This window comes from Patiria miniata, unplaced genomic scaffold (assembly GCF_015706575.1).
Source record: "Patiria miniata isolate m_02_andy unplaced genomic scaffold, ASM1570657v1 HiC_scaffold_29, whole genome shotgun sequence".
NCBI lineage: Eukaryota > Metazoa > Echinodermata > Asteroidea > Valvatida > Asterinidae > Patiria > Patiria miniata.
The window spans coordinates 24,666,501-24,686,430 of NW_024037068.1; the positions used below are offsets into that span (position 1 = coordinate 24,666,501).

General features: G+C 43.7%; 2 protein-coding genes across 2 annotated transcripts in view; both read left to right on the plus strand.

Annotated features, from left to right (window-relative positions):
* LOC119735301 (Down syndrome cell adhesion molecule homolog) overlaps positions 1 to 6,908 on the plus strand; it is a 28,622-nt gene extending 21,714 nt beyond the window's left edge. Inside the window, exons 10-15 of the mRNA XM_038208999.1 lie at positions 91 to 111; positions 411 to 665; positions 2,392 to 2,544; positions 2,923 to 2,956; positions 4,678 to 4,736; positions 5,291 to 6,908. Of these exons, the coding sequence (XP_038064927.1) occupies positions 91 to 111; positions 411 to 665; positions 2,392 to 2,544; positions 2,923 to 2,956; positions 4,678 to 4,736; positions 5,291 to 5,400 (632 nt within the window). The 3' untranslated portion in view covers positions 5,401 to 6,908. The remainder of the gene's footprint in view (positions 1 to 90; positions 112 to 410; positions 666 to 2,391; positions 2,545 to 2,922; positions 2,957 to 4,677; positions 4,737 to 5,290) is intronic.
* Positions 6,909 to 12,275: 5,367 nt separating this feature from the next.
* LOC119735302 overlaps positions 12,276 to 19,930 on the plus strand; it is a gene marked incomplete at its 3' end in the record, with an annotated part of 45,625 nt that continues 37,970 nt past the window's right edge. The window contains exons 1-4 of the mRNA XM_038209000.1: positions 12,276 to 12,575; positions 12,927 to 13,253; positions 13,853 to 14,149; positions 14,506 to 14,526. Coding sequence (XP_038064928.1) covers positions 12,941 to 13,253; positions 13,853 to 14,149; positions 14,506 to 14,526 — 631 coding nt within the window. The remainder of the gene's footprint in view (positions 12,576 to 12,926; positions 13,254 to 13,852; positions 14,150 to 14,505; positions 14,527 to 19,930) is intronic.

The window sequence follows — 19,930 nt, forward strand, 5'->3', positions numbered from 1 at the left end:
ACTTCTTGCCATCAGCTATAAACGAATACAATCTGCTACTGACCTTCGAGCTTACTTACATTTTTGTTCTTCCATTTTGTGACGTTGCAGCCGGATCTCCGGATGAAATGGGTAAGTGTATAATGTAGATCTCAATGCTTGACCTGTTTGTGTGCCAGTATGCTCTTTTATCCAAATTTCAGACACAACACTTTTAAGCTAATAATGTAAGAAGTCATTATTACTACAGAAAATAGTACCTTGGGAAACCTTCGCATAGACTTAGACGTAGAATTTCATTGGGTCCCTTTTAGAAATAATTACTGAGAATAATATAATGATGTTAGTTCACTGTACCGTTAGAATGTCAATAGATGTACACTAAAACATTTTCAAAGTAACGTTTTTATAATAATTGCATCCTCTCTCAGGTACAACAGTGTCATACATCCAGGCACAAGGTAAGTTTGTCATCACCGGTATACCGGAAGACGAAGATGCCGGAACCTGCCTACGACTTGAGGTATATGACGAAGCTCAAGGGGAATGGGTGAGTCTGAGGCCAGACCTGGACTGCATTCAGCATGGCGGGGAGTTCCTGTACTCCAGCCCGTATCCCACAGACCACTTCCACTGTCTCTACTGTCGGGACGACGTGTGCGGTTACTCGTCTCATGTTACGATTGGTAAGTTATGATGTGCGTTTGTGTACACATGTCTATTGGGAAAACCATAAAACTTCTTTTCTAATCGCGGACATGTAGGTCTACACAAGTGAGAACAGTCCTCAATTGCTTATTTGCAGAACAAATTCTTTTATATTTTCTTCCACCAAGAGTGATTATGTGCAGCAAAGTTTACCTGAGAAACAAATAAATAATTACATTACAGACACACTCTCGGAAAAAATGGTCCGGATAACATTGTTAACTTATTTCTATTGATGGGACTGCGGTTTGGCCGAAGTCAATTGAGCGTGATCGGCTGACTGATAAGGTTTTACGTACAAAACCCCGAGCCAACGAGGTTTTTGTATAGAAAGCACCCGGACCACATTTTGCGAGAGTGTGTCCGTAATGCTTGAAGCCTGCCGGTAATGCTGAGCCTGCATACTGCCAAAGTTACCAGTGGCATCCCTACATTTTCTCCTGCAAATAGGACCCATTTTTGGACCCTAATTTTATCAAATCTGCTCTTAGATAATAGCCCAAAAGCTAGGGAGATGATCCTCGGCTATATTCGCACGATTCCACCGATTTTAAAACTAGACGGTCTCGGTTTTTACAAAAAATTGTGGGGCACTTTTTGTGCAAATTAACGACTCGGACGCGTAGAAATTTTTGAAACCCTAATCAAAATTATTGCGCCCGCTGTCGGTCTTATTGCGACATTCTGATATATCTTCTGTCTGGCACCCCCCCCCCCCCAGCCAGCCACCCCCCACCACCACCACCACACCAAAACAATAATAGTAATTAAATACTGTTAAAAATGTGCTCGTTTATTCAGAAATTCATGAAGCATATTCAAACTGATTGGATTTTTCCAAAGTGTTTTTCCCATTTGCAAAAGTTCTTTTTAAAAGCCCATCTTGAAGCCTGTTTGTAATGCTGAGCTTGCATACTGCCAAAGGTACCAGTGGCATCCCTACATTTTCTCCTGCAAATAGGACCCATTTTCTGACCCTAATTTTATCAAATCTGCTCTTAGATAATAGCCCGAAAGCTAAGGAGATGATCCTCGGCTATATTCGCACGATTCCACCGATTTTTAAACTAGACGGTCTCGTTTTTTACAAAAAATTGTGGGGGCACTTTTTATGCAAATTAACGACTCGGACGCGTAGAAATGTTTGAAACCCTAATCAAAATTATTGCGCGCGCTGTCCGTCTTATTGCGCCATTCTGATATATCTTCCGTCTGGCACCCCCCCCCCAGCCAGCCACCCCCCCCCCACCACCACCACCACACCAAAAAAATAATAATTATTAAATACTGTTAAAAATGTGCTCGTTTATTCAGAAATACATGAAGCCCATCAACCATTACAGCCACACTCTCGGAAAAAATGGTCCGGATAACATTGTTAACTTATTTCTTATGATGGGACTGCGGTTTGGCCGAAGTCAATTGAGCGTGATCGGCTGACTGATAAGGTTTTACGTACAAAACCCTCAGCCAACGAAGTTTTTGTATAGACAGCACCCGGACCACATTTTGCGAGAGTGTGTCCGTAATGTACTTTGAAGTCAATTGTACTGATACTTTTATGGCAAATTACACCGATCAGTAGTAGCAGGGACTAAACCATGTTACACCTATGGATGCCACAATAATGGAATGGCCCTACAGTCACATTAAATCTACGCATTCTCTCCACTTTCATTCACAAACTGTTTCCATGTACCAAAGTTACACCGACTCCACAGCCCACCCGTCCCACAGGTGATGCTAACAGCAATCAAGTGGTGATCATAGCTGTGTGCGTGGCTGGGACCATTATTCTCCTGCTAGTGACCATTGCAATGTGTTACATCTGCAAGTGCTGCAGCGGTAAACCTCAAGGTAAGTCAAATGAAAGGAAAAATTCATTTCAAAGTCGTAAAATCATAAAATCAATTTCAATAAAAAAAGGACCATGTACTGACCATTATTGAAATATATCGCTTTGTTTTAGTATTTTTTTTCATGGAATCATTATGCATGAAAAATGTGACTCGGAATAAAACAATAGTCGGGGAGTGTTTCTCTATTCGAAAAAGATATCAAAAGTTAAACATGAATCTTTCCAATGTAAATGGTGCAGAAAACTAAGCCAGTACACAACTTCCAACAGATGAAAGAGCCCCCTCCCCTCGAAAAAAGGTAAACACATTCTGGCTCATACGCATCTTTGTGAATCCAAATTGTTATTGGAACCTTTTATCTGTCCTTGTGTTATAGATGAAGTGCGGAGGACTGCACCACAACCAAATACGTAAGTAATGAAATGCCATTTTATTCGCATGGACAAAAGTTAGGATTATTTCAAACAGGTACAGTGTCTACCACACGAACAATACTTGATAATTAGTGTATTGATTAAAACGTGACACAGAATACGGTATGGTTTAATCGGAAAAGGGTGGTGTTCTTTTTGGAAATTGTTTCCAAGAGTTGTGTGCGAGCAAAGATTTTAGGTGTAAAGTATCACGCATGGTTTGCATGGTTATGAAATAAAATTGCTAGTTTGTCCAATGACTTTACATCTTATCAGAAGAGTGCATAACTGCCCACTTTCCCTAGGCAAAACGTTTCCTCATTTTTTGTTATTTTGTAAACAACTTTCAAGTACATTTCAGAATATCGAGTCCTCGAAACTTAACGTGCTACTGTTTGTAGTTTAGCCTCCACATTAAAAAAAAATTGATCGGCATCCATACCAGCTCGATAGATAGCACGCTTGTAGGGTGAATGTTTGAATGGTTATCAGTGTCGTTGATTCGAGAGGCATCGTTATCGTTCTTTTCCAAGTAACTCTTGGGAAAAATGGCTTGGTGACAATTGCAGACTGCATGGCTGGCTTATGAGACTAATACCTCCGATGATGGGTCACTGGCTATAGGTCGGCTGGCTGGCTTATTGGGCGGCTGCCCGATTCCTAAGCTAGCTAGTTGGTCATTGACAGGCTATGGCTAAAACTTTTTTCGCAGCCGGCATGGAATCAAGACCACTCACATTTCTGCTTTATAGTGTCCCAGCCACATGGTAGGCATGCCCGAGGTCATCTATCACTTGATCCTATTTTGGACCATGGTACATCAACCAGAGGGGGTGTCACTTGTCAGGCCGCTTGCTCAATATTGGCGGAAAACCTAATGGGCTTGTTCACAAATACATAGGCTCGTATACAATTGCCTCTGTCCACATGGATTGCCATTGATCGCCTCTGCTGACAAAAAGGGAACAGTCTTGATATTATTATAAGATGGAATTTTTGCGTCGGGATGATATAAATCAAATTAGGTTTTTGCCCTTCACCGACGTTAAAACACTGTATACTCAGTGTGTTACCTCCCGAGTGAAAGTTGGAAAAAATCACTCGGGTAGGACTCGACCCCACGACCTCCTGCTTCTAGTGCTTATGTCTTACCACTCGACCACCGAGCTAACGGGGTGATATTTATAAAGCGCACGTATCCACCAGGACTGGTGCTCAAGGCGCTACATCATTATTACCCCTGCTCATTTGGCACATAAAACATTCCAAATACCATCTCAGCTCCCTAGGGAGTATACAGCTCGATGCAGCAAGGAAGCTTATTCAATCACAATAACCATCTCTGCCCTCACAGGTACCCATTTACTCCTGGGTGGAGAGAAGCAATGAGTGACAAAGTGCCTTGCCCAAGGGCACACGCACCATGACCCCGCCAAGACTCGAACCCACAACCTGCATCTTTACCCGCAGACCACGAATCAGTGCCCTTAACCACGATGCCACAGTACTCCACAGTGAGCAAATATCGGGGGTGGGGTGGGATAGGGTTTGTGGGGGGTACCCCCTTAACCCCCTTCCCCCCACCAATGCAACGCCTCTCGTCAGATATAATGAATGGGTGGAAGGGGTGCTTGCTTTTTTATTTTTATTGATGGGTCCAGATACTTTAGGGTCCAGAAACTTGAGCATTTTGTCGTTTTTTACTCTCGTTAAATCAGGACAGTTGAAGTATACAACCCTTCGTACGACCCGCCTCCAACCTACGTGCAAGCAGTTGGTAAGAAGGGCCATCCTGGCCACCAAAATCGACCCACTTTCGCCTCTTATGTCTTTAATACATCGGTTAACAAGGGAATACATGTGTGCTTGGCCGGTTTGAAACACTATGTTTAAGACCGGTTTGGAGACTGGACGCTGATAATGACTCGCGTCTTAAACATGGTGTATAAAACCGGCCAAGCACAAACTTATTTCCATCGATAAATGCCCTTCTGGTCAAAGAGTAAAAACAAAAACACAATATAAATTTCCAACGATTTTGTTCAAGAATTTTACTTCATGTCTTTCAGAAACATATTATCCCTCTAGCTATGTTATGGTATGTGCTTCTAGCGAGTAGTCCTAAGCAACTCCTTATATGGAGAATAGCGCGCGCTTGACGTGCACTGCGCGATGTGGCACAACTGATTATCCTCGTAAATATGCTAATCTGACGGCATCAAATTTAAAACCCTGTCAAAGTAAATGCCTTTCAGTTTCCTACAATCATAATGCACGCGCTTGCCTAAATAACTGATCCAGCTTTTCTCAATCTTCACTTTTGGAATGTAGAATTGGAAGCCAATGCTGGCAAAAATAACGATGACCCCCCACCGGCGTACGATTGTGTGCCATCTCACGAAGCCCCGAAGGTTACGGATGAAAACGAAGAACAAGTCTAGTTGCCTATTCGACCGTACATGGAGCAAGGGAGACACATATGACAAAATGCAGATGTTACCCTAGGGCGTCTTACACCTATACTTTTTGAAATACTGTGGTAATTGATTTCAAATTTGGTTTCCTCTCACATTTTCCATAATTTCCTGGAATGTCTAACCATTTAATAATTGAAATATTTCCCATGCGTTTTTATACAATTTTTCTCCAAAAACTACAACAAAAACAAAACAAAAAATCCAGGAATCAAAATTTCCTAAAAAAGGAAGGAAATACGAAAACAAATGATGTATATAATTCCGAAATTCTTATTTATTTTAAAATTCATTTTTTTTGGGTTTAATTTTCGTATTTAATTTTCTTTTTTTTTATTTCCTTGCAATAACCATGCAATTCAGCGTCCAGCTGCGAATCGGTCTAATAAAATGTGAATATGAGTATATATGAATATGAATGTATACATCTTTATTAAAATGTCCTTGCATTATCTATGATTCTCCCAATGGATGAAACGTATTGCTATTTTTGTCTTGTTTACAATATTAAAGGGTTTCTGATTTTCAGTAACATATTTTTCCCCCATTTTGCTGTCAATTTAATGCACGTAAACAGCATGAGCGTCCGCAGGGGTGTCAATGGGAGTGCAAATGTACCAGTATACCAGTAGCATAGTGCATTTATTTCAATGCTGTCCTTGGAAATGTACATTGTCTACAATAAGTAGAAATACAATATTACAGGTTCAGTTAATATCAAATTATTACACAAAGGCCAACATTTAGGTTTGGGTGAAGCACAATTTTTTTGTTCCCTAACCTAGGAACAGACAACGGGACAGACAGGACAAAGGACTACAACAGCAAATGAGTGTGCGTGCAGGTACTAAGACGTAACAATACAAAATAAATTAAATGATAAATTTATAAATATGCATCAAGAAGTTGTTGTTTCAGTTTTTTGACAAAATTTTGACAATATTTAATATAGTCTGTGATGTTGCTTTTTTTCAAAGATTCACTTAGACTGTTCCAGTAATTAACACCACATTGAATAAGACTGATTTTAAATAGGACGTTAGACTGTAACGAACATGGATTATTTTCTTGAAGCACTTCGAGTATTGTTCGAATGTATGTTTGATGATAACGTAAAACATGTGCTAAAATAACCAGGTAATGCATTATTAATGTACTTATAGATACATTTACCTAAATTTAAGTAGTAGATGTCTTTAATTCGTAACAATTTTATATTTGCAAGTAGGATCACAGTATGAACACGGTGGCCAGCATTAGAAATGATGCGAACAGCTCGCTTTTGTAACAAAAAAAGTTTGTCAAAATTTATTGAGGAACTACCCCAGTTTAGAAATGAATAGATAAAATATGGGAGAACTAAAGAATTATAGAGCATAACTAAAATGTTGCTTGGAATGAAGAATTTTAAGCAATTCATTATACCAACAGTTTTTGATATCTTGCTCCAGATATCACTGATGTATTTTTTTCCATGTAAGATCTTCATCCATTCAGTGGCGTAGCCAGGAATTTTTCAGTGAGGGGGCGCTGGGGGTGGGGGCGCTGGGGGTGGGGGGTGGGGCTGGAACATTTCAAGGGGGGGGGGCGTCATGTAGATCAATGATTTTTTTTTTAGAAACTCAAAATCTCAGTGGGGGCGACTGGGGGGGGGGGGCGACAAGGTTTCGGGGGGGGGGGCTGTCGCTCTCGCCCCCATGCGCCCCCCCGCCCCCCGTGGCTTCGCCTCTGCATCCATTGTCACACCAAAGAATTTGGTAATCGTGACACGATTTAAATTTACATCATTTAAAACAAGTGGAACAGATACGGTATACTTGTGTGGTCTTGAAGAAAATATTATGTAGTTAGTTGTCAACAGATTTATACACAATTTGTTTGCTAAAAGCCAAGTACTAATTGTTTGAAGTTCAATATTAAACATCGGAATAGCTTGTTATGGCTGTACACCAAACTTTATGCGAACTTTCTACTTTTAAATGTATGAAAACTATTTAACATTCCCTTTTAGCTTATTGTATTAAAAATTCACTTGGGTAAACATTTTAAAATGTCCATGCTTCTCCTGATAACTGAATGGAATGGATAGGGAACCAGTGCATAGCTTGACCAGTTTATACAGCTCGGAATGCCAAATGAACTATCTCGATTTCATTTACATGGAGATCAGTGGTTTTGATAAATACAGATTGATAGCATTACCACATGCTTCCTTGTGAGTCCCATTTGACAAATTCACAATTTTATCTTACGAACTATGCAAAGTGAGCCCTCTTTTGGTCATGCACGCAGCTCATAGACCAGTCTGAATACACCTTCACTGTGCACTCAAGAAGGCCCCCTTCAATGGTGGAATCATTGTGACAGCTATTGCTATAATTCGTCACGGGGAAGTTGCTTTGAACAAAACTAGCCAAATGCTCTTGCCATTGAAGGGGGCCCCAGACATTGTATTTAATTTGGTTTAACACTAACATTCGTTTGATACAAATTTAATATATATACAGTGTATTTTGACATGTTTGGTTAAGTTATGACAATTTAATTGCCCCTTTAGATTGGATTGATCCCCCGTCCAATGTTAAAGCAATGTTTGATTAACTTGTTTTACATTAATATGATTAACTTCTTTTGCATATAATACATGTATATATGAGAAAAATTAAAATTGTTATATTAAAAGCGGTCTCGTCAGATTCCCAAGACCACTCCTCCATTTGTGTTGCCTTTTGCGTTGGAGATATGTTGTATTCATTCTACAGTGTTTTTTTTTGTAAGGGGGGGGGGGGGGGCGATTTGGACTCATATGTGATAGCCCTTTTAGTATTGATGAATTATTAACTAACATGTGGAAGGTTATCTAAGAGACAGCTTAAAACTTGACTTGTTTAACTGGTACAAGGTACCACGCAGAACGAGTACACAAAGCTTTTAAATTGGACTCTTTAATTGGCTGTGCTATTAACAGTTTGTTGGGAAGAAGTAGTCACTGCAGGCTCAAACGCCGTGTATCACGTCTACCCCAATCAACTTGACCTTTATACGCCACTGTTAAATTTGTCCTTGAGATACTAGCACAAAGGTTGTTCTGTTTCTCTTTGGAGTAGCCTACGTCAATCGCTTTCAAGTCCAAATTCCACATTATTTTGTGTCTGCCTCGAAATAACATGGCTTCCAAAATGGCGTCCGTGACGTACGCAGTAATACTGCTGGGATTATGTGCTCGGATCTGCGACTGCTTACAGTCAGATGCGCACGGTAAGTCGAGGAGGATTATTACTGATTACTGGAGCACATTTTCCACATTAAAGATACACGAGTTGTATCCGAAACGGGATCCGAAAATGGTGTTAGTAAATTTATGAACTTGAGCACTGTCAGCGGGGTTGTACATCTCGTGAACTGACCCCTGCATTCACAGTCGACTGGGTACCCTTTGATGTCAATACAAAAGGCAATAATCACCATGCAAAGTACGTAGGCTGATTGTCAGCAGTGGGGTAAGGTGTTTTAAAATGCAGCATGTTGCGTACTGTGTGTAATGTACAAGGTAATTGAAAAACAAAATGTCATGAATTTTTGGTCCCAAGTGTCAAACTGAAGTCGAAAGGTAAACAATCAACATGATTATAATCGGAGCGTGAATTACTTTGCTTCGAGTAAAAAACCCACTGCAGACGCAATTTCCACACACTTTTCTAGAGAAATACATACCGAGCTGAAATTATGACAGACAATAATCTGCTTATTTGGCGAGATAGGACAGATCTATTCTAAGCTGCATTCGTTTTGTTATTTTTTTGGCATTTATTAAGTCTCCTCGCCATGCTCAAGCAGATTCAATGTAAACTTGGCAACTTTTTCGAATTTTGCTCGCACAAAACCGGTTCTTCCTTGCTTTTTTCTTAGCCAGAAAACCACCTCTTTTTAAGGCGGCCAAACTCCATTCCATTTAACACTTAAAATGTAGTGCCGACATGTATAATTACGCCCTTTCCTATTCAACACAAAAACCTTAAAGGATTTTAGATGCCTTTTCCTCTAGCGTTGGCGGCATTCCCTTTCCAACGGGTTGACATGAAAACCGTTTTCAAACAACCGGTTCATTCAGATATTAAAAAGAATGAAATTAAAGTTGTCTTTTCACAAGCCTATCATTTACTTGAGCACCAAAGAGTTATTACCAACTGCTATACATTAGGTTCGAGGCTAAAATTCGTTTTCATTTCAGCATTAGTGCATAATTGATTCGGTTTTGGAGAGAATTCTCAACCCGCCCAGGACCCCTGACGACGGGCAGAGCATACTGCCTGAAACGTTGATTGTTCAACAGGTTTGGATTAAAGGTATATGTTGCACCATATTGCAGCTATCCAAAAAAGTAACCCACCAAATAAGTCTTTTCTTAGTTTACAGATAAGTCACTAAACTCGCCTTGAAATTATTCCTTTTGGCATGCTGTCAAAAACCGACACAAAATAAACTAGAAATGTGTTTGTGGACAAACACTGAGCTGTTTCGACCGTTTTATTAATGACTGCCGTAAAGGAGTTTCATCCAGGTCGAATGAACATGTACATGCGTATTCTATACAAAAAGTGTCCATCCTATGTAAAATAAAAATATTTTTCATGACTTCAGGATGACGGCATACATATTTAAAAATTTTCTGTAACTATCTTCCACCTAACAAACTTTTTGCAAAATTTTTTTCGAATTAACCACATTCCATTGGTGAGATATGAGTAAAAGGTCCAAACATTGAATAATTCATATGAAATCACATGATGACGTCATCGTGACGTCACTGCAATTTTTGTCTACAACACTTCCTGGAATATCTGCATATCGAGATTGAACCCAATCGGACCTCAGGTTCTCTAGATATAGTGACTTAAACTATGCAGATTTAGGATGATGTCAAGTGACACGTGATGACGTCATGATGCCGTCATGATTCGACCTGAATCTTCAGATGGTGGTCTAAGTGTGTGCCAGGTTTGAAGTCGATCGGACCGTATTTTATACATTTTTTTGCAAAATTTGATTAAATATCAAAATTTGAAAAATTCATAAAAAATCAAATGATGACGTCATGATGATGTCACTTCAGATTTTGAATGCTGTTATCTTTACCTACCTACCCACCAAGTTTCATAACGATCGAACATACCCTTATATGTGAATCAAAAAATCACGTTTTTGATGACGTCATGATGACGTCACACATTTTACGAAATTTTGTGCATCTATCTATGACCTAACAAACCTGTTACAAAAAGAATTTCGAATTTACCACATTCCGTTCATGAGATATGAGTAAAAGGTCCAAAAATTGAATAATTTATATAAAATCACACGATGACGTCATCATGACGTCACTGCAATTTTCGTCTATAACACGTCCCGGAACACTTACATACCAAGTTTGAACCAAATCGGACTTCCGGTTCTGTAGATATAGGGCCTAAAAGTATGGTCCTTAAGGAGGACGTCACGTGAAACGTGATGACGTCATGATGACGAAAAGTTTCGGCATACATCTTCAGATGTTGGTCTAAGTGTGTGCCAGGTTTGAAGTCGATCGGATTTGAAAAAAGTCCAAAAGTGCCTGGTAGAACGAAAACACGTGTTATCCTATGGGAAAAAAAGTGGAAGAAAAAAAAAAAAAAAGAGAAAAAAAAAATAACAAAAACAAGAGCTGTTTCGGTGTGTACACCGAAACAGCTAATTAATTTCCAAAACCATTTCAACTGACACATTTTTGAAATTAGCGTTTGTAGTTGGTTTGTTATAAGGTTAACCCTAAAAGGGCAGGGGGCGAAATCCGCCCCCCCCCGGACTTTTTCCGCGATACCCATTAATTTTTTTTTTTGCAACCCGAGCTTTTATGACATTTTAGCCTCGAGCTTTGCGCATCTTTTGACACCACAAACATAAAAATTGGACGAGGGGTTGTCCCGCAGCGAATTTTTTTCCGGCGCTATGCGCCGGGAAAACTGAATTTTCCCATATACGTCGTGTACACAGACCAGAATTACCATTCATACATATGAATAATTAATTAGCCATAATTCCAAAACCCTTTAACCTTTGGTCATGAAATGTCTTGGGTATGTTTATGATTTACCGAGTTTCAAATTTCTCGTCACTCGATGGCCTAGATCTTATGGGGGGAGGGGGGGGGCGGAATCCGCCCCCCCCCCCGGCTGAGAGATGGTCAAAATAACCCGGCCCCTTTAGGATTAGTCCAAACATACTGAAATGTGTATCTTGTTGAGTCATTTCTTTGTTGTACCTAAAGTATTTGAGTTTGAACGTGTACTTTCAAAATGCTCCTTTTTTAACCAGAACGAATTTCTTGGGCTGACATTTGGACTTAATATCCCTTGCAGAAAATACTTCAATTTGCGACTGATCAACACACCTTGGAAATTCCTTATTTTTGAGTAAAATCAATATATTTATTTCGAAATAACCTTGTGGAGACGTGGTCACCTATAAAAAAATGCCCTGTTAAGACGTATGCAACCTTTAGTTTCCTATTGTGCACATGTCTCCAAAGGGTACCATGTAACACACACACGCGCCGTTGCTATTATACTTCGATACAGTTTGGGGCATTGCTTAGCTACAATCGATCTTAGGATTGTGCTACGAAAGGGCGCAACTCAAGATAAGGCTCGACAACATTTGAATAGAAACGAAGATCCGAAATATTGTGTTTTCCCCCCAAATACAGACGTGAATATCAAATATCAAATATTGAACTAACGTATTACGAACACCGTTATAGTGAGAGAACACGTAAATTATTGTTTGTGTTTCTCACACAGATTGGAGCCTCTATGTGACCAAAAATCCATGGGGCGACATCCTGGAGGGCAGTGACGTCACTTTCACATGCGCCATTGTCTCCAGCAACCCAGATATTTTTGTGTGGATTGAGTGGCAGCACCTTCTTTCTGAGGAAACCACCACTCTCATCGAACCGACATACGTAACGGGCAGCGACACTTTGACCCTTACGGGGTTGTCTGGGAACCAGGCCGGCAGTTACCGGTGTGTAGGAAGCACCTCCTGGTCACCAGCCTATTGGAATCCCACTACATTTTCTGGTTGGCGTGGTTTATCGCTTATCTGTGAGTACACACAAAACACTCATACACTCTACATGCCCGGTCTGATTATACACAAGTTATACACACCATTTGTCCTTATTTTGTTAGCAATCGGTAACACATTCGTGAACGGGTGGCTATTAAAAACAAAGAAATTAGCTTCATCTAGATTCATGTGGTGTACGTCATTGGTCCCTCGATCGTGTTTGTACTCAGTCTTAACTACAACTGGTGGACACAAACAAATTCACATTTAATTTGTGAAAGCAAGTATAAATTCTTTGTCTTAATTGAAAACATTTTTTTAAAAGTTAGTACGTCTTTGAGAACTGGGAATGATGTTCTCGAATTTCTTTCTTTATACCTTGCCAGATCGCCCCGTCATTATGAACAAAGATAGGACGTGGATCGGTGCAAACGACAACTGCACGACGACCTTAGAATGCATTGTCCGAAGCGATCCCCGCCCTGCAGTCACTTGGTACGGTCCAAACGGCGCCAATATAAACGAAGACACGGACCCCGACCGACTTTCACTTGAAGAAGATCTTTATTACGATTCTTCCTTCGTGTATAGATTACACAGTAAGCTGACAATCAATCCAGTGAATTCCAGCACTGATTATGGGATGTACAGGTGTAGGGCTGCCAACGGCATCGGTACATTTGTCGACCATGAAATCGAGTTGAAAGAAACAGGTACATTCAATTACAATGTTCCGTTGTCGGCATTTGCTATTGAAGTCTTGAAGATAGATGATTTAATAGATAGGGGCAATGAGGGTCCTATGCGGATTCACAAAGCAAAGTGAAACTGCACGAAAAGCTATCAAATAACAATCGCACATACCCTTTTTCAAGAAAACAAAACCGGTTGGATAAAAAAAGAGTTTTGATTCAAACATTGAGGAAATTGTTCAGTACTTTGTCAAAGATGTTGCTTTTGTGTACGTGTCAGAGGAGAATTTAAAGGAGCCGAAGTCTTTCACTTATATTCAAACTAATGAATCCAGAGCCGTATTTTCCGGGGCAAATTCGTCGCTGGCTGGCTTTTGCAAATTAGAAACACCCGGATGGAGGAAGGCTATACACCATTTCATAATAGGGTGCGCTCTTTTCCCCTTATCTTTTCCTTTCAACAATTAATTCATGACTCTTTAGAAAAGATGTGGACAATATTATTCATTTAGACAAGTGGCCTTTACTCATCTTTTTGTATAGATTTTCAGTCGAAAACGACGTCTTTGTTCCTCAACGGATCTTTCCTTTTTATATACAATTTAAAATTTGTTTTTCAGGACCGCCTGAGGCGCCAAAGGACCTCAAAATATCTAACGACGGCGCACTAACTGAGGATACCATCGTGTTCAACTGGGAGCCAGGCTATGACGGGGGTGAGGAATTGGAGTCCTATTACATGAACATTCGCGAGATTCCGGGAGATTTCAATGCATCGAACTGGATCCAACTTGGCCCACGGGAGCGGTATTGGGCGTATACTGACCTCCAGCCGGACACTCTTTACCAAATAGCAGGGTATGCCAGGAACATACTCGGCCCCAGTCCAAACACGACTCTGGACGTCCGCACGACGCGTAAGTATCGATACCAATGTTGCCGTTATGCGTTCGATCTTGATGGATGAATTGACTCACGCTAATCAGGCCCTTAGTCAATTTTCAAGAATTTCAGTCAGTAATTGCTTCGTTGCAGGATTTAAAACCGAGTATTTGGTTCGGAATGATTTAGAATAGCACACAAACGCCTGATAATGGTCGTTTTAGTTCTTTTGTTTAGTGGGAAAGACGATGACGAAAGAACGATTGTTGGTATAACTTAACCACACCTACGACACCGGAATTGTGTTTTAACTCAAATTAATTTGTGGGCTTCATTCGACAATGTTTCAGTCTTTACATTTCCCCCTTTTCTTTTTTTTGTTATATTTTAGCCACTTCACCGAGTGACTTAGGTAAGTTTTTTCAACGTATCTCATTCACCTGTTTTGATTTGTTTTTAGCTGTACTTGCCCAAACACCCTTTGTCTTCCTAAACCTCCTCGTCCGTCCTCTATCCTTTATTCTCCCTCCTCCATTCTTCATCCTCCACCTGTCATTCTCCATTTTCGATTCTCCATCCTCTGTTTTCCATTCTCCACCCGCCATCCTCCATCCTCCATCCTCCAACCTCCATCCTCCATCCTCAATCCTTCATCTTCCATTCTCCATCCTCCATCTTCAATCCTTCCCCCTCCATCCTCCAGCCTCCAGCCTCTATCCTCAATCCTTCATCCTCCATCCTCCATCCTCCATCTTCCAGCCTCTATCCTCCATCCTCCATCCTCCAGCCTCCATCCTTCATCCTCCATCCTCCATCCTCCATCCACAATCGTCCATACTCTATCCTCCATCCTTCATCCTTCATCCTCCATCCTCCATCCTCCATCCTCGATCCTCCATCCTCCAACCTCCATCCTCCAACCTCCATCCTCCATCCTCCATCCTCCAACCTCCATCCTCCAGCCTCCATCCTCCAGCCTCCATCCTTCATCTTCCATCCTCCATCCTCCATCCTCCATCCTCAATCCTTCATCCTCAATCCTCCATCCTTCATCCTTCATCCTCCATCCTCCATCCTCCATCCTCCATCCTCCATCCTCCAACCTCCATCCTCCATCCTCCATCCTCCATCCTCCATCCTCCATCCTCCATCCTCTATCCTCCATCCTCCATCCTCCATCCTCCATCCTCCATCCTCCATCCTCCATCCTCCATCCTCCATCCTCCATCCTCCATCCTCCATCCTCCATCCTCCATCCTCCATCCTCCATCCTCCATTCTCCATCCTCCATCCTCCATCCTCCATCCTCCATCCTCCATCCTCCATCCTCAAACCTCCATCCTCCATCCTCCATCCTCCATCCTCCATCCTCCATCCTCCATCCTCCATCCTCCATCCACCATCCTCCAACCTCCATCCTCCATCCTCCATCCTCCATCCTCCATCCTCCATCCTCCATCCTCCATCCTCCATCCTCCATCCTCCATCCTCCATCCTTCATCCTTCATCCTCCATCCTCCATCCTTCATCCTCCATCCTCCATCCTCCATCCTCCATCCTCCATCCTCCATCTTCCATCCTCCATCCTCCATCCTCCAACCTCCATCCTCCATCCTCCATCCTCCATCCTCCATCCTCCATCCTCCAACCTCCATCCTTCATCCTTCATCCTCCATCCTCCATCCTCAATCCTCCATCCTCCATCCTCCATACCCCATCCACCATCCTCCAGCCTCCATCCTTCATCCTCCATCCTCCATCCTCCATCCACAATCCTCCATACTCTATCCTCCATCCTCCAACCTCCATCCTCCATCCTCCATCCTCCATCCTCCATCCTCCATTCTCCATCCTTCATCCTCCATCCTCCATCCTCCTTCATCCTCCATCTTCCTTCATCCTCCATCCTCCATCCTCCAACCTCCACCCTCCATCCTCGATCCTCCATCCTCCATCCTTCATCCTTCATCCTCCATCCTCCATCCTCCATCTTCCATCCTTCATCCTTCATCCTCCATCCTCCATCCTCCATCCACAATCCTCCATACTCTATCCTCCATCCTCCATCCCTCATCCTTCATCCTCCATCCTCCATTCTCCATCCTTCATCCTCCACCACACCTACGACACCGGAATTGTGTTTTAACTCAAATTAATTTGTGGGCTTCATTCGACAATGTTTCAGTCTTTACATTTCCCCCTTTTCTTTTTTTTGTTATATTTTAGCCACTTCACCGAGTGACTTAGGTAAGTTTTTTCAACGTATCTCATTCACCTGTTTTGATTTGTTTTTAGCTGTACTTGCCCAAACACCCTTTGTCTTCCTAAACCTCCTCGTCCGTCCTCTATCCTTTATTCTCCCTCCTCCATTCTTCATCCTCCACCTGTCATTCTCCATTTTCGATTCTCCATCCTCTGTTTTCCATTCTCCACCCGCCATCCTCCATCCTCCATCCTCCAACCTCCATCCTCCATCCTCAATCCTTCATCTTCCATTCTCCATCCTCCATCTTCAATCCTTCCCCCTCCATCCTCCAGCCTCCAGCCTCTATCCTCAATCCTTCATCCTCCATCCTCCATCCTCCATCTTCCAGCCTCTATCCTCCATCCTCCATCCTCCAGCCTCCATCCTTCATCCTCCATCCTCCATCCTCCATCCACAATCGTCCATACTCTATCCTCCATCCTTCATCCTTCATCCTCCATCCTCCATCCTCCATCCTCGATCCTCCATCCTCCAACCTCCATCCTCCAACCTCCATCCTCCATCCTCCATCCTCCAACCTCCATCCTCCATCCTCCATCCTCCAGCCTCCATCCTTCATCTTCCATCCTCCATCCTCCATCCTCCATCCTCAATCCTTCATCCTCAATCCTCCATCCTTCATCCTTCATCCTCCATCCTCCATCCTCCATCCTCCATCCTCCATCCTCCAACCTCCATCCTCCATCCTCCATCCTCCATCCTCCATCCTCCATCCTCCATCCTCTATCCTCCATCCTCCATCCTCCATCCTCCATCCTCCATCCTCCATCCTCCATCCTCCATCCTCCATCCTCCATCCTCCATCCTCCATCCTCCATCCTCCATCCTCCATCCTCCATCCTCCATTCTCCATCCTCCATCCTCCATCCTCCATCCTCCATCCTCCATCCTCCATCCTCAAACCTCCATCCTCCATCCTCCATCCTCCATCCTCCATCCTCCATCCTCCATCCTCCATCCTCCATCCACCATCCTCCAACCTCCATCCTCCATCCTCCATCCTCCATCCTCCATCCTCCATCCTCCATCCTCCATCCTCCATCCTCCATCCTCCATCCTCCATCCTTCATCCTTCATCCTCCATCCTCCATCCTTCATCCTCCATCCTCCATCCTCCATCCTCCATCCTCCATCCTCCATCTTCCATCCTCCATCCTCCATCCTCCAACCTCCATCCTCCATCCTCCATCCTCCATCCTCCATCCTCCATCCTCCAACCTCCATCCTTCATCCTTCATCCTCCATCCTCCATCCTCAATCCTCCATCCTCCATCCTCCATACCCCATCCACCATCCTCCAGCCTCCATCCTTCATCCTCCATCCTCCATCCTCCATCCACAATCCTCCATACTCTATCCTCCATCCTCCAACCTCCATCCTCCATCCTCCATCCTCCATCCTCCATCCTCCATTCTCCATCCTTCATCCTCCATCCTCCATCCTCCTTCATCCTCCATCTTCCTTCATCCTCCATCCTCCATCCTCCAACCTCCACCCTCCATCCTCGATCCTCCATCCTCCATCCTTCATCCTTCATCCTCCATCCTCCATCCTCCATCTTCCATCCTTCATCCTTCATCCTCCATCCTCCATCCTCCATCCACAATCCTCCATACTCTATCCTCCATCCTCCATCCCTCATCCTTCATCCTCCATCCTCCATTCTCCATCCTTCATCCTCCATCCTCCATCCTCCATCCTCCATCCTCCATCCTCCATCCTCCATCCTTCATCCTTCATCCTCCATCCTCCACCCTCCATCCTCCATCCTCCATCCTCCATCCTCCATCCTTCATCCTTCATCCTTCATCCTTCATCCTCCATCCTCCATCCTCCATCCTCAATCCTCCATCCTCCATCCTCCCTCCCTCCTCCATCCTCCATCCTCCATCCTCCATCCTCCATCCTCCTTCCTCCATCCTTCATCCTTCATCCTCCATCCTCCATTCTCCATCCTCCACCTCCATCCTCCATCCTCCATCCTCCATCCTCCATCCTCCATCCTCCATCCTCCATCCTCCATCCTCCATCCTCCATCCTCCATCCTCCATCCTCCATCCTCCATTCTCCATCCTCCATCCTCCATCCTCCATCCTCCATCCTCCATCCTCAAACCTCCATCCTCCATCCTCCATCCTCCATCCTCCATCCTCCATCCTCCATCCTCCATCCTCCATCCTCCATCCTCCATCCTCCAACCTCCATCCTCCATCCTCCATCCTCCATCCTCCATCCTCCATCCTCCATCCTCCATCCTCCATCCTCCATCCTCCATCCTCCATCCTCTATCCTCCATCCTCCATCCTCAAACCTCAAACCTCCATCCTCCATCCTCCATCCTCCATCCTCCATCCTCCATCCTCCATCCTCCATCCTCCATCCTCCAACCTCCATCCTCCATCCTCCATCCTCCATCCTCCATCCTCCATCCTCCATCCTCCATCCTCCATCCTCCATCCTCCATCCTCCATCCTCCATCCTTCATCCTTCATCCTTCATCCTCCATCCTCCATTCTTCATCCTCCATCCTCCATCCTCCATCCTCCATCCTCCATCCTCCATCTTCCATCCTTCATCCTTCATCCTCCATCCTCCATCCTCAATCCTCCATCCTCCATCCTCCATACCCCATCCACCATCCTCCAGCCTCCATCCTTCATCCTCCATCCTCCATCCTCCATCCACAATCCTCCATACTCTATCCTCCATCCTCCAACCTCCATCCTCCATCCTCCATCCTCCATCCTCCATCCTCCATTCTCCATCCTTCATCCTCCATCCTCCATCCTCCATCCTCCATCCTCCAACCTCCATCCTCCATCCACCATCCTCCATCCTCCATCCTCCATCCTCCATCCTCCATCCACAATCCTCCATACTCTATCCTCCATCTTCCATCCTCCATCCTCCATTCTCCATCCTTCATCCTCCATTCTCCATCCTCCACCTCCATCCTCCATCCTCCAACCTCCATCCTCCATCCACCATCCTCCATCCTCCATCCTCCATCCTCCATCCACGATCCTCCATACTCTTTCCTCCATCCTCCATCCTCCATCCTCCATCCTCCAACCTCCATCCTTCATCCTTCATCCTTCATCCTTCATCCTCCATTCTCCATCCTCCATCCTCCATCCTCCATCCTCCATCCTCCATCCTCAAACCTCCATCCTCCATCCTCCATCCTCCATCCTCCATCCTCCATCCTCCATCCTCCATCCTCCATCCTCCATCCTCCATCCTCCAACCTCCATCCTCCATCCTCCATCCTCCATCCTCCATCCTCCATCCTCCATCCTCCATCCTCCATCCTCCATCCTCCATCCTCCATCCTCCATCCTCCATCCTCAAACCTCAAACCTCCATCCTCCATCCTCCATCCTCCATCCTCCATCCTCCATCCTCCATCCTCCATCCTCCATCCTCCAACCTCCATCCTCCATCCTCCATCCTCCATCCTCCATCCTCCATCCTCCATCCTCCATCCTCCATCCTCCATCCTCCATCCTCCATCCTCCATCCTCCATCCTTCATCCTTCATCCTTCATC